The 22215-nt window shown below is 29.1% G+C and overlaps 1 protein-coding gene across 1 annotated transcript; it reads left to right on the top strand.

Annotated features, from left to right (window-relative positions):
• The first annotated feature begins 632 nt into the window (after positions 1 to 632).
• Positions 633 to 19856, top strand: LOC113381611. The gene is made up of 5 exons (XM_026620411.1): positions 633 to 650; positions 1494 to 1650; positions 14584 to 14833; positions 17073 to 17282; positions 18095 to 19856. Exons 1-5 carry the CDS (start codon positions 633 to 635, stop codon positions 19854 to 19856), a joined length of 2397 nt encoding a protein of 798 aa, XP_026476196.1.
• Positions 19857 to 22215: the final 2359 nt, after the last annotated feature.

Here is a 22215-nt window from a genome sequence, read left to right as displayed (position 1 = left end):
GAAAGAAGCATCCGATTCGAATTATTCAAACGACATTTCTTTGGAAATACAAAATTAATTACATTTTCCATTTTAAAGGCGGGTCGTGCGATTTGCAGGTAAAACTGTTAAAAAAATGACATTTGTTGGTCTAAAATTATTATTACAAATTATTCTTATTATGATTCATATACATGTAGAACTATTGATACACAGATAACAGGTAGATAAATCGAGGGAAAATTGAAAAACAGGTAAACAGGTGGACAGGTGGGCAAAATAATAATTTGACAGGTAGGCAAGTGGACAGATAGGTAAATAGACAAATTAACAGATTGACAAGTAGAAAGGTAGACAAGTGGACAAATAGGTAGATAGAAAGGTTGAGAGATTGACAAGTAGACAAATAAGTAAATAGACAGGTTGACATATTGACAAGTAGACAGATGGACAAGTAGACAAGTAGACACGTGGACAAATATGTAGATAGGCAGGTTGACAGATTGACAAGTAGACAGGTAGACAAGTGGACAAATATGTAGATAGACAGGTTGTCATATTGACTGGTAAACATATAGATGTGTAGGAATGTAGGAAAGTAGACAAGTAAACAGGCCGATTGGTATATTAGTAATTCAGGTAAATAGGTAAACATGTATATAGATAAACAGGTAAACAGACAGACAGAAAAAAAAGTAGCAAAAATTTGAACCGACTTTGAAAATTTGGAAACCGTGAAATTGTGTCTTTCATGCTAATTAGTATTTGATGAAAATCGGCGAGGCCGATTTTGAAGATTTTTATTGAGTTATATTGATCATGGTTTTAACAAAAATTCTGAAGTGTTATAAGTCTACAAAACTTATTTATCAAAAATTAGAAAAGTGGTCAAAATGTTAATTTTTTCTCGATGCAATTTTGTAGACAATGCAAATTTTGTAGGCAATGTAAAAGCTCAATTTTTATATTATTATATTTACACATCTTGGGAAGTGCAACTTGACTAAGGAGAAAATGTAGTTTTTCATTTCAAATTTTATTTAAATTGAGTACTTTTTATACTTATGCTTTATAACTTTATAGGAGAATATGAGTTCTTTCAATTCTCACCTAAATACTATTTTTTCAATAATATATACCCTGTAAAATCTTATATTTTAAAACAGATTACGCGCGGTTCTATACATGTAATTGGGTCTTGAGTATTTTGTTAACTTTTCGAGGGGGAAGTTTATGTTTTCATAAAAAAAAAATCGGTTTGCCAAATTTATGTGTTTCCGACGTTTCAAGCCATTCTGAATCGAATGAGATCAAATTTGGAAGAAGTATGTGTGTGTATGTTGGTTGGTCAAGCAAGGAGTACAATCTGTGCAAAATTATATTTGCTTTTTTTTTATGTGCAGATTGGAAATGGTCGCGGTTCTTATAAATTATAACCCTGTCAACTCGATTAACTTTCTGCACCTCATCGATCTTTTTTCCTTAATTATACTACATCGTAAATTTCCCTTCAGACAGCACTATATTGCATCCGTATACGAGAAGATAGCGGAAATCAAATGGCGCGTGATTTGAATACACTGTCCGAGTTGCATCATTTCGAGAGAGACTTTGATAAGGCTACCGCTATGCGTCTAGAATACATTGCTCGGAATAATATAATGCATTTACGTAAATAATAAGCAATTCTGGAAATATGTTCGCATAACGACATGGGAATTTCGAATAAGACGACGACTTGATAGTATAAAATCGCTCGTACTTCATTTGGCATTCACTTGACGATTGGGTTGGACTAGTTTGAAATACGAATAAGGACATCTTGTTGGAAACTTGGATAATTATCAAGAACCAAGATCAGTTCAATAACTTGCACACGATCGTGGATAAATTTTTGTTCAAATTAAACCCTGTACAACTATGTATGATACGAAATCAAAAATATTTGCTACATCCACATCTTCTTTCTCAGAGTCTATATCAGTATTATATCCGAAACAAACGACCCGCATTATTATCTTTTTGTTTTCTCTCGTATATTTCCTCAAACGAATGAGTACCGAGCCAGATGGGAAGAGATTAGTGCGCTGTATTAGATTCGGAATCTTTTGTTCAATCAAAATTCCAAGAACATCACAAGAATTTCCGCAATTGATTAATCTGTTGCGAAAAACATGGCCCGAACATGCCCACGCATATTGACATAGTCACATACATATGTTTTATATGAGGGTAATAAGGAGGAGATTTGGACGAGTGGAGGAAAACTGAATTTTGTGTTTTGTAGGGTCGTATTTGGAATTATCAATGGAAATGATTAAAAATGAAGAACTATGACAAATATAGTTGAAAATGAAATTAATGACATAAATTAAATTACCTTACAAAAACTTAAATTTAATTGAAGACAATCTGTTAATTGAAGGTAGAGCAAATGAGCTCCAAGTTAGATTAAGTATGCCATGATTTTATATACAAAAACAAACTAGTGTATAAAAAATATCGATGTCTAATAAAATCATCATTGAATTACAAAGTGTTGAATTTTAATTAAAAACACTTAAATATTTATGGAAGGTTATCCACCCCTAGCATTTTTTAAACGTTTTGGACCAATTTTCTTTGTTTTAAGTTTTTATTGTGAATCAAATTGTATTGAATTTACTATAATGATTAAAAACGAGAATTTTAAAATCTGGAGATACAACCGTCTTTGAGAAGGAACTGGGTATACTATTAACCTATCGCAAAGCGGTAAACCTTTCTACAAAATTTTATAAAAACTCACTCGATTCGTTAAGCATGATAAATCAAAAGATAATTGAAAAATGAGTTTTCGGATTATGCTTTTAGTTTAGACATTTGGTCGTATTGCCGGTACAGTACTCCGGGAATTCTGAAAATTGGTAATCTTATAGATTTTTAGGTGCTCTTTACGAATGTTGCAAAAATGGCGTCAAAAACAGCTTTTTTTAAAATAGCTCCTTTCCGGCTCATTATACGATAAAAGTAGCTATGAACGAATTAAACTAGATAAAATTTCCTATAATTCTTTCGAACACTGTTACTTTGTAAAATTAATAGTTTGGGAGTACGGCCGCCTCAAACTCTTTGCTGCTCTCGCCGCCATATTGAATCTAACTATATTTGATTGCTCTTTGAACTTGGCCACATTCTCTCTAATTAATGAATATTTTTAATGGTAAATTAAGCAAATAAGATCTAGAAAATAATTCAAATATTTTATTGTTTTTTTTGCTGATAATTGAACATTTCAATAGCTATATACAAATTAAACTAGAGAAAACTTTAATTTATTCAATATCTTGTTTTGTTAAACCAACAAACATACTAAATATCAAAAAAATTCTTATAAGCTTGTTATACTGAAAACTTATATTGTAAAACTATTTATAAATTAATGAAAAATAACAAATAAAAATTGAACATAAAATAAATAAATTTGTAATTCAAAAAAGAATGAATGAATTAAAAACGCGTTGATGATATCTTAGAACTTGAATATTCATAAGGGGCAATTTAAATTAAATAAAATCAGTTTCAGAATTAATATGTTTCATAAACATTTGCGTTGCAATAGGTAAACTTTTCATATAATTTTTGTTAGCTGTCTTACTCAGTCATGTACCACACACTTCCACATTCACAATCAGTTATATTTTATACTAGCATATATATATATATATATATATATATATATATATATATATATATATATATATATTTATGTATGTACATATATATCGATGCACATCGCCATAAATCTAAATATACACGAGTCGTGGCTCTCGGCACAAAGGGCTTTGGCCGTTATCCCTATTTAATGAATATTAATACTGCTTATAATAAATACTCATTATAACCTTCCAATAAACGCAAAGCCTTCCATTGTCATTTGAGAAACTCGTGATTATGCAAAAGTACTCCTTCGATATTGAACGATATTGTTTCGTGCAAATTTTACGACCCGTTTTGTATTGATCTATATGCGGCTACGTAATATTGAAAATAATTTTAGATGAATGAAATAGACTTATGGAAAATTTTCCTTATCTTTATTGAGGAATTATTATTGTTAACGGTATTAATTAATATAGTATTCAAATTTATGAATGGATGTAGTAAATTTGATTTGGGAGATCGAGATATTTTTAAACTTGTATCAACGTGATTTTTTAGTAAATAAAAGATGAATTTAAACATAGACATAAAAATTACAACCTGATGAAAATTAATTTTGAATAGTAATGTTATATTCATGTTTGGTCTTAAATAAGAGACGATAAACTAAGAAACTCATGATCTCTATTTTGAAAGTAATAAAATTAAAGAGTAATAATTCTGAATTAAAGGAATTACAAAGATTATTAAAAAAACAGATCAAACAAAATTATGAATTGAGATCGCCTTAAGTGTAATTTTTAAAAAATTGAGCATTTTTAGATTCGAGAAATGAACTGCAGACTCCAAAGAGATTTTTCTCAAGGAGCAAGTACAATAAACAGAAATTAGAAGTTAAATTAAAATAAGATCGGAACAAAAAATATAGAACTTTTAAATAAACACCATTCTGTAGGAAATGGCGCAGTTGTCTAGTCGACCACCCTTATTGTTCTTCGTGCAAGTTGAAGCCGTCTTTGCTCATTAGTGAGAGGGCTGAAAAGATCATTTTTTCTTTTTTTTTAATTTAAATGTTAATTTAGTAAAAACAATATTTTCTAACTTTCCGGAGATGACACAATTCTTCGAGACAAAATACGATTAGATAGTTTTATATTTTTTCGACGTTTCAAGTCTTTCTGAATCAAATAAAATCAAATTTTCATAAGAATGTTGTGTGTGTATGTGAGCCGATTTTTTTATTTTGTTGAAGCCATTCGATATTATCAGAACTAACGTTTAACAGTTTTTGGTCGGCCAAGCCGTTTTTTTGTAATTAACAGAAAATAGAAAAAAAAAATCTACAATTTAGCATACAATTCGGAAGATATTATATTGGTAATCGTGCTAAATAGCTTGGAATAGATTGGAAATATGTCACAACAAATAACACATATCAAACAAGCAACTATCTGACTAATGTTCAGTATAACACCCATCTAATTCATAAATTTAAAAGAGTGTTTTTTTACAGTTTTTCAAATATTTGTCATTTGGTTCTTTTTACTCCTTTAGTCAGGGACGATCAGAGGGCAAATAGGACCAACTACTTATTTTTAATTTTAAAATTATTATGCAAAATATTACCTAGATTATTCAACCAGTTTTTGGTCGACCAAGCCGTTTTTTTTTGTAATTAACAGAAAAAAGAATAAAAAAGTCCACAATTTAGCATACAATTCGGAAGATATTAGATTGGTAATCGTGCTAAATAGCTTGGAATAGATTGGAAATATATCACAATAAATAACGCATATCAAACAAACAACTATCTGACTATGTTCAGTAAAACACCCATCTAATTCATCATTGTAGAAATGTGTTTTTTCAAAAATTTGTCATCTATTAATTTTTACCCCATAAAGAGTTACGACCAGGACCAGGAGCAAACAGATCTTATTCTTATTTTTAATTTTGAAGATATTTTACTAAATATTACCTATATTATTCAACCAATGCATAATATAAATTTTATTGGTAAATTTTTTATAGAGATAACACTGTATATAACCTCGATCTGGTATTTTGTCAGATTTATTCATCAGTAGAGGTGAAATAACTATTCATTTAACATATCTCTTACAATTTACTTTATTTACTATTTTTCATTGTACACACCTTTTGCAAGATTAAGGTTTATTTGGTCCTTTTTCTACACCCATGAGTAAGCTTTTACAGAAGTTATTTAAAAAAAAACTGTTCCATCTAACTTAAAATTAACAAAACATCTTATAAAATTTTAAAATAACGTATACTTAAGAATTATGTTAAAGTCTCGTGAAAACTAAACAACAGTGCTCATAACCTGAAAAAAACAAAAAAACATACTCTTGTTAGTGATTTTTAAACATTGTCGTTTATTTACCGACGTTGTGAGACAATTTTTTCCCTCTGCTTTGAAATATTGGCTATATATTTAGAAAATGAATAAATAAAATGATTTAAAAAAGAAACATTATTAACAATGTAGATTTTTTTAAAGCGATTTGAATAAGTCATTCCCTAGCTTCTTTACTATTTTCTTGGGAATCAAGAGATGCAAGCAGCAGCAAGAACAACAAAGTTAGAGTTCCGCATTTCCGTTGTCTTATTTATACGCTCGTTTAGCTTTTTCTTACCACCAGCAAAAGCATAGGGCATTGTTTCGTATAATTTCCAACCTCGAACCTCAAACCTCAAACCTCAAACCTCAAATCTGAAAACGACTCCTTAGGCGTTTGGCGGTTATATCTGAACCACATCGAACTGATCTCATCGATAGTTGTTAGTATTTTTCCAACTCAGATGAATGAAATCATCTCAGGTTATTGATTTTTGTCCACAGGAATGGAGAAGTCTTGTAATAAAAGTATTTGTTTGGTATAAGATAGAATTGAATATTTTTGGACAAAAATGTCGTGGAATGGCAACTAATGAATTTATCAAGTTAATCGACACTGTTATTCAGTAATAAAAAAAATTGTAAAAAAATTTATATGTAGAGTTTTTTTGATACATTTTTAACTCATCTTAGTAACAATAGCCCTCATATTATTCAACAATATTTAGTGATCCTCCAAAAATCGATATAGAATTTTTTTGCATGTCTTCACATTTTGGTATACTATGAATATACTCGTATTTGGCTATACATATGTATCTATGGATACAATGTTTCGTTCAACTCACAAATTTAGTGAAACATCAATATTTGCTGAGACAATTTTATATATAAATGCAACATTTTTCATCATCTTATGACTGGGTAAAAATACTCCAAAAGTATAAAAATCATATCATATTTTTTTGCTCGATTATGTTTTGTACTTTAGCCTCAAATACAACTTTATCATTTGTTTTTAATTAAAAATTTGTTTTTAATCATATTCATATAATATTGAATTAAAACTTTATGCCCTTTTATGTTCTATCTTTAACTACTGCTCTTCAAATAATATCTGCATTAATAACTAAAACTTAATTAATACGTGCATATTATTATTCCTTTGTAAGGATTTCTCATCTAAGAATCATATTTTATTCTCTTATTAATTCGAGGAAATCAAGTACAAAGATTTTCTATGAAACATGCAAGATTTAATTAAAATAAATTGTAAATGCAATTCAATAAAAGTAAATAACAATTTTTATAAAATGAAACTGGAAATAATTATATACATACAAGATTAAATATTGATCGCTTTTTATCATATTTTTTTAGTAAATATAATTATTTCACTTACAGAATGGATTACAAATATATATATAAACAAATTTATTTTTATTTTAATCGAAATCGATGTTATTGGAAATATTTGCTATAAAAACATATTGAGCCTATTAACAAAATTAAATTCAAAAGTATTAACAAAATTCAGTTTTGCAATTAAATTCGATGCAAATATCATTGATGTATTGCAATTAATTTAAATGTGATTTTCAGTGATCATTATTTTCCATTATTTAAATTTAATGAAATAATATTTGTATAGGAGTATTATTTCCAATTATAGATGTAAAAATGAATTTAATTAAATATCGGGGAATAATTGTAAAAATATATATTTTATATATTTGCCTTATAATTTTTATTTCACATATTTTAGCTAAACAGAAGCAAATTGAGCTTTGATGAAAATAAGTAATTTTAGTGTTTTATAATATAAAAGTTTAAAATTTAATGAACTTTAATGCTTCATATACTCGTGAAAGCGTTCTGGTTAAAAACAATAAAATTAATAATATTTAGTAGAACGTTTGAAAACTCGAACTAGGCTAGGTGTTAACATTTTAAATGGGATAAAATTTAATTTTTAACAAAAATATTTAATATCAATTTTCGGTTACATCACTTACATATTTGTCTGACTATATTCCAAATATATTATAAAAAATTCATATATATTTTTTTAAATTTTTATATAGTAAATTAACTGTCTTCTTACATCTCCCATCAACTGATTCCAAAAATAATGTCAAATAAATCATCCACCTCCGTTACAAAAAACTCATTTAACGAATGGCATTATTTATCTCAAGGCTTTTCCATAAACTCCAACGAAAATAATAAGTAATTTTCTTTTTTCCGTCACTCAGATAATTCAATTGCGAATGTAATATATGTATCTTCTCCGAACGCAGGATTTATAAATATGGAGAGGTACTTTAAAAGAAACAAATAATGAAAACAACTCGCTTTGACTGTTTCCAATTTTATAATAGAGGAGTTGGTGGAAATTTTATTTGAGACACATTTTACTTGTGAAAATTTTTCAAGGCATTTAAATACAAGCATACTGCAAAGCTATACAAATTTTACCCGGATATCACATAAAAAAAACAATTCCTCTTTAGTTCGTTCTATGCAATAAAAAATAAATCGAGTTATTCAAATTTATAATATTTTAAGCTATAATATAAGCAATAAAAGAATAATTTACGTAAACTGTAAATCTGAATTTCTACTGCTTGCTATAAGGTTGTCGCACAGAATTGAGTTTAGTTTCTTGTGATCGTAAGTGAGTAAAATAATGTAATTTTATTAATTTTACTTATGATACGTTAACTCAATTATTTTATATAATATAATTAATTATATCACATTTATTAAAGTAAAAAAAATAATTTATGTCTAAAACAAGATTGATGAATATAAGATTGATATTTCTTCTTAATTAAAAATGTCTGTATTATATTAATTTTTATCTGTTAACTTTTCTATATATTTATTATCGTAGGTTTGGTAAAGGTCTGGTGAAATTTATTAAAGGGTAAATATTTAGAATATAATTTTTTGATCTAACTAATGTCTATCTATTTAACATAAAAATGTCTCAAATATTTGAAAAAATATGAAAAAATTTAAATGAATAAATTTGATATTGCTCTCAATAAATTTCCACTAGCTTCCCTTACTCGTATTATTTTTCATATCGCGGCAGAAATATTAATGCATAGATCTTATTTCTGGAAAACAAATATATTTTCTGCCTCTCCGATTTAAATTCCTCGTTTGTGAAATTCAGAAAAAGAAATAAATGTGATACTCATGTCTGGTTAGCAGCATTCTTTTGGGTGTATAAATAAGAGATTTGACGAGTGGGCTCTAATTGTTGATGTCGAGGGATTTATTTATTGTATGAAAAAAATAAGAAATAATAAAGATAATTATTCATATCATATAAATTATTATTCATATAAAAATGAACTATGAAGTATAGAAAATTTAGACACTAGTCTGTGCTTGTGTCAAACAATTACAAAACTGTTAGAAAAGTTTTTTTGGTACAAAAACTCGTCCTTCTAAAGCCAAATAGTAGAACTTTATCGGATTCACACAAATAATTGAATCTATTGGAAAAATAATGGATTTCTTTTTGACTACACTTTAAAATGTTTTTTATGTGATTTTCAAAATATAGAAAGATTTTAGATTTGGATGCAAGAAGGCGGAATGTTACTATACTTTATAGTTTTTATGATAATTTAGATAAACTATTGTTTTAACTTCCCGAAAAAGAAGTTCATGTTTTCATAAAAAAATCCAATTTGTTCATTCTGTTTTCTTGACGTTTCAAACCATTCTAAATCGAATGAGACCAAATTTGGAAAAAGTATGTGTGTGCGTGTGTGTGTGTGTGTATGTGAACAGATTTGTTTGCCGTAAATCGACGTTTTCTCTAGAAAGACTGGACCGATTTAAAAAATTAAAAACCATCCGATGTATCTCGATGAGGACTAGCGTTTATCAATTTTGCGCGACGTTCAGCCAAGCCGTTTCTTTGTAAATATCAGAAAGGCAAAAAAGTTTTCGTCCACGTTTTAGCTCTCAATTCTGAATTGATTTTGAAAATTCAAAAACGTTTGATAGATATTGGTTAAGAATCGACCTGATTAGTTTTTGGTAAGGTTCGGCCGGGTCGTTTTCTTGTAATCAAATGTAAGAAAAAAAAAATTCGACGATTTTTATGATTTTTTTGACGGTAGATACCATAGACTTATAGATCAGACTAAATTTCTATCAATTAAGAGACAAGTCGTTTAATTAGAAGAATTATTCAAAGCTTAAATCGAAAGCAAATACAGTTTTTTCACAATTCGTTACTACCAACTCATAGGAATATAGAACCATAGCGTAGCATTACCATAACATGCCTAATTTATCCGAGAACTGTCTTAAAATGCTTTTCTATCTTATATAATTCCTGTACACTATAAATTTCCATTATCTTGAAATCTGTATATCAGAACATCCCCTATGTAAAAAGTATTTATAAATATCCAATCTAATTAAATATTCCCATGTACATTGCCATAGTCCATTGTCGTCATGATTAAATTAAACAATTCTCAGTCGAAACTCGACTCCTGTAACGCACGTTCGCACATAATTAAAAAACAAAAAGGCAACAAAAAAACAAAAAAGTAACGGTAGAAAAGCACAAAAACGGCGGAAAAACGCAACAAACCTGAAGGGAAATTACACGTCCATTCTGCATATCCTCGTAATATATCACTGAGAGAGAGCATGGAGATAAAGCAACGGGAAAAACATTTTTCATAATTAACGAACGCATTTTCTCCGTTACGCAACACTTCGTTATAGACGAAGAGCTAGGAAATAGACTGATTGGATAAAGTTATTTGTGAAAATATATTTTCACAAATTTTCTTCGAAGTGATTTAGATTATATACTTCTGTATTCATAACCATGGAAAATGGAATTTGCAAGTTTAACCCTCTATGATCGCGCAAAACTTTTAGGTCACATTCCTAATTTTGTGATATTTTACCAAAGGTTTATGGATGTTATAAGTAAAACTAGGTCGATTGTGATTAGCCGTCGTATATGTGAATAAAGGTCTGTCGTTGTATGCGTACCGATAACAACAAGGAAATCGGCATAGATAAATAAACATTTTAATGTTACATCGTAGTACAAATCTTGATTTAATGACAAATACCTGGATCAGAAGAATATTTTAACCTGCTTTTTAAAAATAATAAAACAATTTAAACATTTGTGCCGTGTACCAAACGTAAGTTTATTGATATAGAAATTATTTCTATATTATTCGTAGTTTCTATAAATCTTTGAAGTTATTAAAATGGAAAATATTTTTCAGGCGAGACGAATATTACAGCTGTTCAAATAATGAGATTATATCGCCAGCCAAAAAGTAAAAAAAAATATACATGCAGTCAATAAATGTATGTTAATTTTAATTACATAAAGTTCTTCAAACGCAATTACATTATGAGTGAAGTTGCAAAAACAATATTTGTTTAGGCGTTGTTTTACATAATCTACCGTGAGAACAAATACTATAGAACTTATTAGTCAGTAATTACATCATTTCTCTAATGAAAGTTCATTTCTAAATGCGAATTACAATGACAAACCGATCATGTCATATTTGAAGAGGGTTAATCTATTTTTTCAAACCAAATTTTCTGTTGTGTTTCAACATTTTTGAGTAACAAAAACGATTAGTTTGCATTTATACTAGAAAAAAAATTGTTTGATATTTTCCAAATTTTGAAACCGCTGAACCTGCCTTTCCCTAAAACTATTGATGTTTTCAATACCAGCAAAATATTTTTTGAATCATTCTAATGGGCTGAACCAAGTTTTCAATAACTGCTATTTTTGCACTTTTTGCTTCGTTTCTCCAAAACGGCTAGACCTGCCTTTGCTGAAGACTAATCAGGACTACCCATCAATACAAATCGAATGCTTTTTGAATCATGCAAATCGGTTAATCCGTGCTTCCGAAATAATGGACCAATTATTGTATTCGAGCAAACCAATACACACACACATACATAATTTTTTTTAATTATGCCAAAATGTTCAAAATGCTTCAAAACGTAAAAATATAAATAATCTTTACGTTCTGCTAATGCAGAGATATAAATCTAACAAAAAACTATGAAAATAGTTCGTAGTTCAAATTTAATATAAAATAAAACCAAAAAAATAGTTCGAAAAACAAACCTTTATGCATTCGCTTGTGAGAGATTAAACAAACAGAGTTAAAAAGCATCTGAAGGAGGGTTGCGTGATGAAATTGCAATTGCATTAGCGTTCTCAAAGTAAATTAAAATAGTTTTTGCACAAGATGAAAATTTATTCATATTTCATATCTGACTTAAAATTATTATATCATTTTATAATGGAAATGCGGGTTTCATGATTAGATTTGTCTGTTATTGAAATTATAATAAAATAATCTAACTTGCTATACTTCTGCCTGTGCTAAACTGTTCTATTCTTTTAATATTAAATAGAACCATTTCTGAACATTAGGTCAAAAATTGTAGCAAAATAGTAGAAATAAGTATGTTTCTATTTGAAATAATTACAGTACAATATTTCAATTTAAAAATTTAATTTTACTAAAAACACTTAAAGTTCAAGGATGCAAACTAAATGCAATTAATTTTCTTCAAACCAAATTTTTTGGTGTTTCAAATTTTTTGAGATTTGAAACAAAAATGTGTTGACAAAAAATAAAAATGTTTCAATATTTTTTGGCAAATTTAACGTGTTGCGTTTTGCACTTGGCCATTGATAACGGTCTCACGCAACATATGCGTGCGCAGCAGTGATTGTGTCAAAATATATTTATTTAGCTCTGGAAAAAATCCCAATTTTATTTATTTAAATTTCGTACAAGATGAAGTGGAAAAACTAGATATTAAAATTTGATACAAGATGGAATAGAAACACTAGATAATTAAATTCCGTACAAGATGAAATAGAAAAACTAGATATTCGAATTTTGTACAATATGAAATAGAAAAACTATATACCGAAATTTTATACGAAGATGAAATAAAAAAAAAACTATATATGAAAGTTTTGTAGAAGATTAAATAGAAAAACTATATACCGAAATTTCATACGAAGATGAAAGAAAAAACTATAAGAAGTTTAAAAAAATTAAATTAAAAATGTATTGTTATTTTCTTCATCTACATCATTATCATTTTAAGTTTGACATATATTTTTTATATGTATAAGTATTATTATAATTATTTTTGCATGTATAAATTACTTTTTGTATTTATTAAAGACGTATGATTTTATATTTAGTTTTTTAGTTTCATCTCTATGATAAACCAAATCAATAATAGAATAAATATCTGCAAAGCAAACTATATATAATTTTTATGATTTTTATTATAAATTAAATATTTTCATTTAATTTTTAATGTGTTGTGATAATGATACAGGATTTTTTTGCTTCCACATTTATTGTAAACTAATTTTATTGAAAAGACTTACCAAATAATGAAATAAGAGTGATGATTATACGAACAACATACCTGAAATAGAAAAAAAAAGATTAGAATAATATTAATAAAATTTCCATGCAGTTAATATTAAATGAAGAGGTACTTGTTGTTTTTTATAAGCGACTATATAATGCTCTGAAATGTGTGTGTGCATGCATGTGAGACAATTTTTGACATATTGTCAACGTTTTTCCAAGAAAACTGCTGAACCGATTTTGAAAATTTAAAAGTCATTCGATTTAACTGGATATGGCCTAGCGTTCATCATTTTTGTGATACGATCGGCCGAACCGTTTTATTGTAATTAGCAAAAAAGTGTAAAAATTTTTGTCCATGTTTTTGTTCACAATCATGAAACAATTTAAAGAAATCAAAAAAGGTAGAAAAATATTGGTTTGAAATTGCGTTGCTTAGCTTTTGGTAAAGATCTTTCAAGCTGTTGCTTGTTGAATTTTTCTTTGCAATTTTCATAAAATTTGGTTTAACGATAGACTTCTAGTCTGAAATAATATAATAAAATATAATAGGCCTACGGTATGCGGTTGAATTATAAAAATTCATACTAAACTCTACATAGTTGAATTATTCAAATACAAAGTTTCACATTTTACAAAAATAGCTAAATATCTAATGTTATTGATTAAGTAAATTCTGTATACATATTGGTAAGTTCATGCAATTTACCTTAAGGCAAAATGCTACAACTAGCAGGAATTATACATTTTAAGTATTCGAGCAAACTACCATTTAACACATTATAAAAACCACTAATATTCATTTTCAAAGCTCAATCAAATATACATGAATATCATATGAATAGTGGGTGTCAAAACATAGGGCGTGTGTTTCAATAATTTATGAATCAATCATTCTATAATTTGCTTTGAATTACGCCCATCACACGTATTTACATTTCAGTAAATGCGCATAATATATATTCGAACATAAAGGCATCAAAATAAAATCAAAATACACACCCGTGATTACAATGCAAATGTCACACATTTATTTTATGTCAATATTTCATACTACGTATCACAAAAATTTTGCGGGTGGCGGTTTGAATAAAATTAACAAGAATTAACATTGGGCAAAATTTACCATACAGTTTTTATTATCATTTACCATATTTCTATAATCAGCAATGGGTCACGATCGCCCTATAATCTTAACCGATGTGTGGAGGACTTGCAACAAGCTAAGGGGCGCCCTGTTCCGTATAAAGGGATTCAATTTACGGGCCCGACTCGCCGCCTACGATGCCGAGGCCAAGACTAAGACCGGGGGCGGGCTAATAACGCTCGACAAATTCAAAACGGTGCTCCTGGGACCGGTGAGAAATATAGTCGCTCTGTCCGAACAAGAAGTGGCTGATTTGGCCGAGTATTTTTGGTAAATGAATGAAATTAATGGTAGTCGTGGAAATTAGCGAGGGAGTTAATGTTGTTTGGTTAGCAAGAGCAGAACACGAACACAAGATTATTATAAAACACATCTATCTAAACTATATTGAAAGCTAGTTGGGTATGGCATTGTGCCGTACCGCAATTTAAAATTTATAAAGCTCAAAAAAGAAAACTCGATTTTCGTCCAAAAATTAAAATTGAAAATTTTTACATTTTTTCCGTTTTGAAGGTTTCTGAACATTTTGGCATACCTCAGAAAAAATGGATGTGTGTGTATGTATGAATACAATTTTTCGTCCACGTTTTCGGGCGCACTGATAAACCGATTTAAATGGTTAATAAAACATTCGTTTCTTATTGATAGGGTGATGTGCTAATTAGTTTTTGGTAAAGGCATGTACAGCCCTTTCGGATATAAGGAGCAAAGATTGCAGAAAATAGAAATTGAGTTTTTGAGAGAACGCAGCATCCGATTTGAATGATCTTAAACATTCAATTCGTAATGACGGGGGGAAGTGGTTAGTTTTTTGCAAAGGCAGGTCCTGCCATTTCGGAGATACCGAGCTAAATGTGCAAAAATGGCAGTTTTTGAGAGAACTAAGAATTTGATTTCAATGATTCAAAAAACTTTCTGCTCGTGTTGATGAATCGATTGCTTTTGGGGAAAAATCTTTAATTTTTTTTTTTGTTATTTCCAAAAAAAAAATTTCTTTAATATTCAAAATATTCAAAATTATTCAAATTTTAATTAATTCTAGCTGAAGTTCTGAAACTCATCTATATACTTCAGATAAATAATTTTAACTGTGCAATTCAGTTTAAATAATTCTTATAAGTATGGAATAGACGATGTCTTTCATTTTAAATTCGATTGACTAAACTTTGCATATTTACTTTTCTGTAAACATAAATAAATTACTGTGTTTATAATAATCTATTTGATAACATTTAATTTTCCTTGAATATTTCATTACGGTTCGGGAAGTTCCAGAAATTTGCCTTAGTGCACGACGTCATACAGTAGTTTTGGAGAATTTTGAGTTTCTTTGAACGCTTTTGAAAACTTCGAAAAAGTTTGAAATATTTGGACATTGAAATGAAATTTTGAAAATACCGATAGTTGAATGCTCTCTTTGAAAAAACCGATAGTTGAATGAAAATTTTACAAAAACTAATATTTTTTTATTTTTTTTTTGAAATTTTTGTAATTTTCTAGAACTTATTGATACTCATTAATATCGATTGATTCAAATTACAAAATATTTATATTTCGACAGCCAAATGGCATTTTTCAAAAAAAAAATCAGAATCTTCGAAACCGCTGGATCTACGTTTGTAAAAACTTAAAAAAATCTTCATTACGTCAATACAAGCCTAATGTTTTTTGAATCAATAAAATTGAATGTCCCACATATTCTTCAATGGTTAAACTTTAAAATATCAAAAAACGATTAAAAAAAATTTAAACAGATTACGTACTTCCTTGAATTGTTCAGTATTTCATTCCCATCATAAACTGTGTCATAGTCAACAAATGCATAAAGAATATATTTTTCTGTAATAGAAATAAATATTTCTTACATTTGTACATAGCTGTCATTATATTTTATATTGTCTTATGAAAAGTGTCCCATTTTAATTTAAGTCCCGTCCTCTCACAAACTTAATTTTCATGTTATGCACTCTTTGCTCCAAAACGGCTGGACCAACTTTTACCAAAAACTAATCAGCACGTCTCTATATGAATAGGAATCGAATGTTTTTTGAAAATTTCAGTTCGGTTGAGCGGTGTTCCCGAAAACGTCGACAAAAAATTGTTTTCACATATATACACACATACATAATTTTTTTCTGATATATGGCAAAATGTTTAGAAACCTCTGAAACGTGAAGATATGTAAAAGTTTTCATTTTCGATTTTTGGACAATAACAATAACTTACCCTAGTGAAAGTTAATTGTGGTTGCAGTTCCCAATGACTTCAGTATAGTGTTTGGAAATCAATTTTTGGCAAATTTTCTTAGATTATTTAGAATAAAATTCGTCTCTTTATTTTCCATTCCAATGTATTCAATAGTCTTGCATGAGAATTATCAATCAAAAATTTTATTTTTTCAAAAGTTTTACTAAATCATAGTTTTTTTATCATCATCGAAAAGTTAATGTAACTTTGCTTCTGTCTAAGTTTAACATAATTTTTTACGATGTAATTCAATTCTAAATAGCGTCGCCGATGGCAGAATTCACTATTCGCAAATGTGCGATGTTTTGGAATTGCATGAGTCAGATTTTTCAAAAAACCAAGACTTGGTTTCTGGCTTGGAATGGGAGGACCCTTTGCGAGTCAACCGCATTGCGGATTGTGAACAAAGGCGATTGTGTCAATTAATTGTCAAGATCGCTATGCAAGTCAAACTCAGGGATATCTGTCTTAGGTATAAAAAATATAAAACATCAATTTGATCTAATTTAGTCATATTATTAAAGGATACACCTTCATATTAAAAATACACTGTTGCAATAACTGAAAAAAATATTAGTTTACGTCGGAGTTAATTGGTCTCATTGGACTAACCCGTTTGTTTTCTGAGATTTTGACGAAACTTTATATGACGATACATTTGATAGCGTAAACGAATTCTTTTAAATATTTTTGTCCTGTGAGAAGTGGTTTGTCTTTAAATATTATTTAAAATTGGGCTTTACTGTGTACGTACTATAAAAGTGCAATAGGCATTTACTGTAGAAATGTTTAGGTAGTCCTATGGCGTCACCAAAGAATTATCGTGGTCAAATAGATAAATAATTTTGATAAAAAAATCTTCCATACACATATTCTTAAATATTTAACTTAGAAAAATTTCAAATGTTGATTCAAAAAAAAAAAAATAATCGGGTCCGAAATACCCTAATTTGCCTAATATTTCACATATATCCAAATGCGCCATGATAACAAATGAATAAAGGATATATTTCTCTGAAATATAAAGGTCTATTATACGTAGCTGTCATTATATTTTATATTGTCTTATGAAAAAAATCCCACCTCTCTTTATTTTTATTCTTATATTTTATACTTATATATAATTCCTATGAATAATACAAAATGATCCTAAAATGCTTTTCATCAATAATATTACGAATAATTTTTTATTAGTTGCATATGCTTCAATCAAACAACCAGTAGATTAAATCAATGTACTTTACAAAAATTAGCACTTTTATAACTTACAATTTTGCTATTTAGAGCACATTTTCAAGATTACGAAGTAGTAGCTCAAGATTCAGGCGCCACCACTCTAGATCATTTCTCTAGAGTTCTGCACAGGTGTGGTTTAACCTTGTCGGACAATGATCACCTTCTACTTATCAAAAGATTCCAGCGCGACAGATTCACAATAAACCACGTAGCCTTTTGCAAGGCAGTTGACGAAATCGTTTCCTATTTGGATTACACAGGATTAGAACAATTCGGTGATGAACTCAACCACTTATTCCCGATGAAACTGATTAACGCTGAGTTACCTAAAACACAACGTCCAGAAATTGGCAGAGTCAGAGTGGATGATGTCCTAGAAATTCCTCCTGTAGCATTTCATACTATAGTGAATCAACCAAGACAAACTGAAGATTTGATGACTATTATGCGTAGAGTCCAAAGACACGTTTTTTCTAATAGTATACGTTGTTCTCACTTTTTTGACGCTGCTGATCCCTTGCATACTGGTAAGGTTAGTGTTACCAAATTCAGAAGTATTTTGGATATGATTGGTGTATCAGCTCTGCATAGACTTCATTTGAACGAGGACGAAATTGATTGTATTTGCAAATATTATAGGGATCCAAATGATTACCGGTCAGTCTGCTGGCAGACTTTTGATAACGATGTAAGTTTAGGATTTACCGTGAAAGGCTTGGAACGTCTACCTGACCAGGTAATTGAAAGTCCTCCGCGAGAAATTATGGAGATTCCTCAACAAGGTGCTGTGAGTTGGGATGATGTTCCTGAACATAGAAAACTACTTTGCGAAAAAGCTGTTGCTCAGATTCGATCAACAGTTGCTAATCGTGGTTTGGATTTGTACAAGTTATTCAAAGAATATGATCCTGTAAGTACAGGACATGTAGGCAGGGCTTGCATGCGTAGAGTATTGTTAAGTTTTACCCGTATAGATGGATTGTCTTTACGTTGCATTGAAGACAGATACTTAGATGATCGTGGATTCAATTACAGATTATTCCTAACAGAAGGCCAACCGCAAGATATAGTAGAGCCTTTGTATAAGAAGTTCTATGAAGAAATGCGTGAGTTGAATGACACTCCAAGATTGATTGATCAACCCAAAGCCTGCGAAAGAGACTTACCAGTAGTCATCGCTAAAATTAAATCCATGGTTGTTTCCAGACGCATTAGTGTACTAGAATTCATGAAAGAGTATGATAAAACTAGAGAAGGTTGTGTATCTGCATTTAACTTCAGAAGGTGTTTGAATATGAGCGGTTTAGACTTAACAAACACCGAACACGAAACAATAGCCAAAGCTTTTGCAAGTCCTAAAAGACCAGGTTTTATAGACCACGTAAGGTTTGGCGAATGTATTGAACAAGCCTTTGTCCAACTATCATTAGAACGTTCTCCATTGACAGTACCAATACAGTATGTTCCTGCTCCTCATATCGGATGCAGAACTGGTTGTGTCCTTAATCGTGATGAACGACGTTTGGCTAGAAGAGCTTTGGAACTTTTATCAAAGAAACCTGACAGAGTGCTGAATTATGAAAGCGTTTTTGAAGATTTTGATAGTGCCAGATGTGGTACTGTGTCTCAGCATCAATTTATGAGAGCTATGTCATTGAGAGGTTCTTACCATTTGTTGACACCGAAGGAATGGGATGTTGTGATGAAGTGTTTCTATGTGGAGAGAGGTTATAGAAAAGAGGTTGATTATAGGGCTTTCTTGAGGTGTTTGGATGTTACGAATTCGACTTTACCTCAATATCCATTCTAGACTAAAATTATTTATGTAATTGCTAAACATTTTGAATTTTATATTGTGACTCTTTTGATGTTTCATTGTAACAGAATATGTTTATATGAAATCAGTTATTTTTATGTTGCCGTGGTTACCGGTAGACTTTTCTATAATGTAGTCTTTTGCAACTGTGCAATTTTTAAATAAATGCTTACAAAGCAAAACATATTTTAATCATTAAATATAATGATTTTTTTATAGTAAATTTTATAATCATTTTTGTTCAACGTTTCTGTGATGAACTTGTTTTTTGATTCTGAAATTTAATTTTGATATCAATTATTATTCTTGAGTATGGGCTTGTAAATATCATAATTTATGCTTTTTGAAACATCTAAGAAATTAAAGTAGATTAAGACTTTATACCAAGCAATAGTTAGTATGCTTGTAATCTGACTATATAAATCTTTCAAATTTCGTATGACATCCTGATATCGAGCTGTCGATGTTGCAATTAAACCAGAGACTAAATTTGTCTTCTTATAATCTTTGTCTGGTTAAAATTTTCTAAATTAACGAAAAAAAATTATCTGATTTAATTTTATTTAATCATTATCAAATAGTAAACAATTTTTAAAACTATTAAAATTTTGTGCACTATTTACTCTGGGCAAATTAAATAAACGGAGAAATTATATAACAATATTTCAATGTTCTGATGATTTACCTTTTCTATATTTTTCTTGTCGAATTTCTTCCTCTTTGAAAGCTTTGACCGTTGTTTGTTTTATTTTCTGTGCTGATTATTCACGAGTAATAATACCTCATTGTCAAAAGAGGCACAAAAATTTCAATTAAAAAGGTTTCAAATTAAAAACGGCCTCAAACATTTGCATATTTTTCTGCCAGCTTTATGAGGGTTTCATAAACTGCTTAACAATAATTTCTATTTCCGTACTTATTAATCCAATTAATTTTTTTAAAAGTGGCTTGGCATCGACGCCTATTACGCTAATTATTAGAATAGAAGGCGAAAGAATGGAAATTTTATTAATAACACTTTTAATAGAATATTTTGATTGTATTAAAATATTATTATTAATATGAAGTTAGATCTAGAAGTTCAGTCAACAGAAATCATTGATCTGGAATAGAAATACAGTAGATCTAGAAGTTTTTCATATCAAGTACAAATTTGTCTTTTAGTAAACTTTATAGATAAAAAGTATATAATAGCAATCACGTCGTCGTCCTGGACTTTTCGTGACTTGTCCAAGAATAAAGTTCCATTTTGGAAGGAAGTGTCACTTAGCGCTAAATATCAAGCGACGAGACGTCAGTTGACCGTTGTCTACTCCGTGCAAATGCCTTGTTGTCAGAATTTATTGCGAACGAATTCGAAATAGACAGAGAGCTGATGATTATTCTATAAAGTATTATTCATGGCAATACAGTTGACCCTTTTTTAAATCGGTATAGCTTGTTTTGAGAGTCTATAAATGGTCAAATTTTGGCTTACATACTCATCTGCATAAACTATTTCAATTTTTGTGGCAAACGATTGAGAACGATGTGAAACGTCGATGACAAATAAAATTAGAAATACGGGTTTTCTGTATAAAAATAATCTACTACATATGGATATGTTATCTTAATGGACATACTATATTCATCTGGCTTACCAATGGATATGATTTCTGTGGACGTAGAAAATTGACATAGTTTATATTTAATTTATGTGCGACTGTCCTTTATCAAACCTAGTACATTTGTAATTGTCTTTCTTAAATTTTTGTATATTTCCAATTCTTTTAATTCATGCTATATTCACTATTTTTGGCGCAATCCCTGCTTTATATTGTATATGATAATATAGTATATTGTACAGATTTTCAATAAGAACATGTTCAATAATTTTCTTTATATCATTAATAATATAAAGTATAGTGTGAATTAGAGCTTAGAAAATATAGTTCCAACAGAATAAATATTATGGAAAATTCACAGCTAAACATTTATTAAATAGTGAAACATTTATTTCGGACAGCATGTTCCACATTTGCAACATGTGGTGTTTTCCACATATGAATAAATCCTGAAAACACTTTGAAACAAAAAATATTTATTTTAATTGGGTTTCACGTAAAAAAATATTCAAGTTGAATAGTGAATAAAATTTTAAAATTTAAAGTACAAAAAAGGTCCAACACCGATATCTTAAAAATGTGTAAAGTTAAGAATTTTTCAACAACGATATTTGAAAGTAGAGGGAAAAGATGTATAACCAGTCATCACTTTGATTATTTCACCGTCAGAAATTAAACGACAATGTTTGAAAATCCATAAAAAAAGTTATTTCATTCCTTTTTTTGTTATGAGCACTGTTGTTTAGTCT

The sequence above is a fragment of the Ctenocephalides felis genome, unplaced genomic scaffold (assembly GCF_003426905.1).
Source record: "Ctenocephalides felis isolate EL2017-DRISC unplaced genomic scaffold, ASM342690v1 CF-g0.4_SCAFFOLD_02960, whole genome shotgun sequence".
Taxonomy (NCBI): domain Eukaryota; kingdom Metazoa; phylum Arthropoda; class Insecta; order Siphonaptera; family Pulicidae; genus Ctenocephalides; species Ctenocephalides felis.
The sequence above is the reverse complement of the archived record's forward strand: the minus strand, read 5'-3'. Positions and strand labels throughout refer to the sequence as shown.

Excerpts from the sequence above, each read along its gene's own strand:
- LOC113381611 (XM_026620411.1), top strand. Across the intron at positions 1,651-14,583 it reads GAATAATATAATGCATTTAC|CAATGGGTCACGATCGCCCT; the intron begins GTAAATAATAAG and ends TTCTATAATCAG. Across the intron at positions 14,834-17,072 it reads GATTTGGCCGAGTATTTTTG|CGTCGCCGATGGCAGAATTC; the intron begins GTAAATGAATGA and ends AATTCTAAATAG.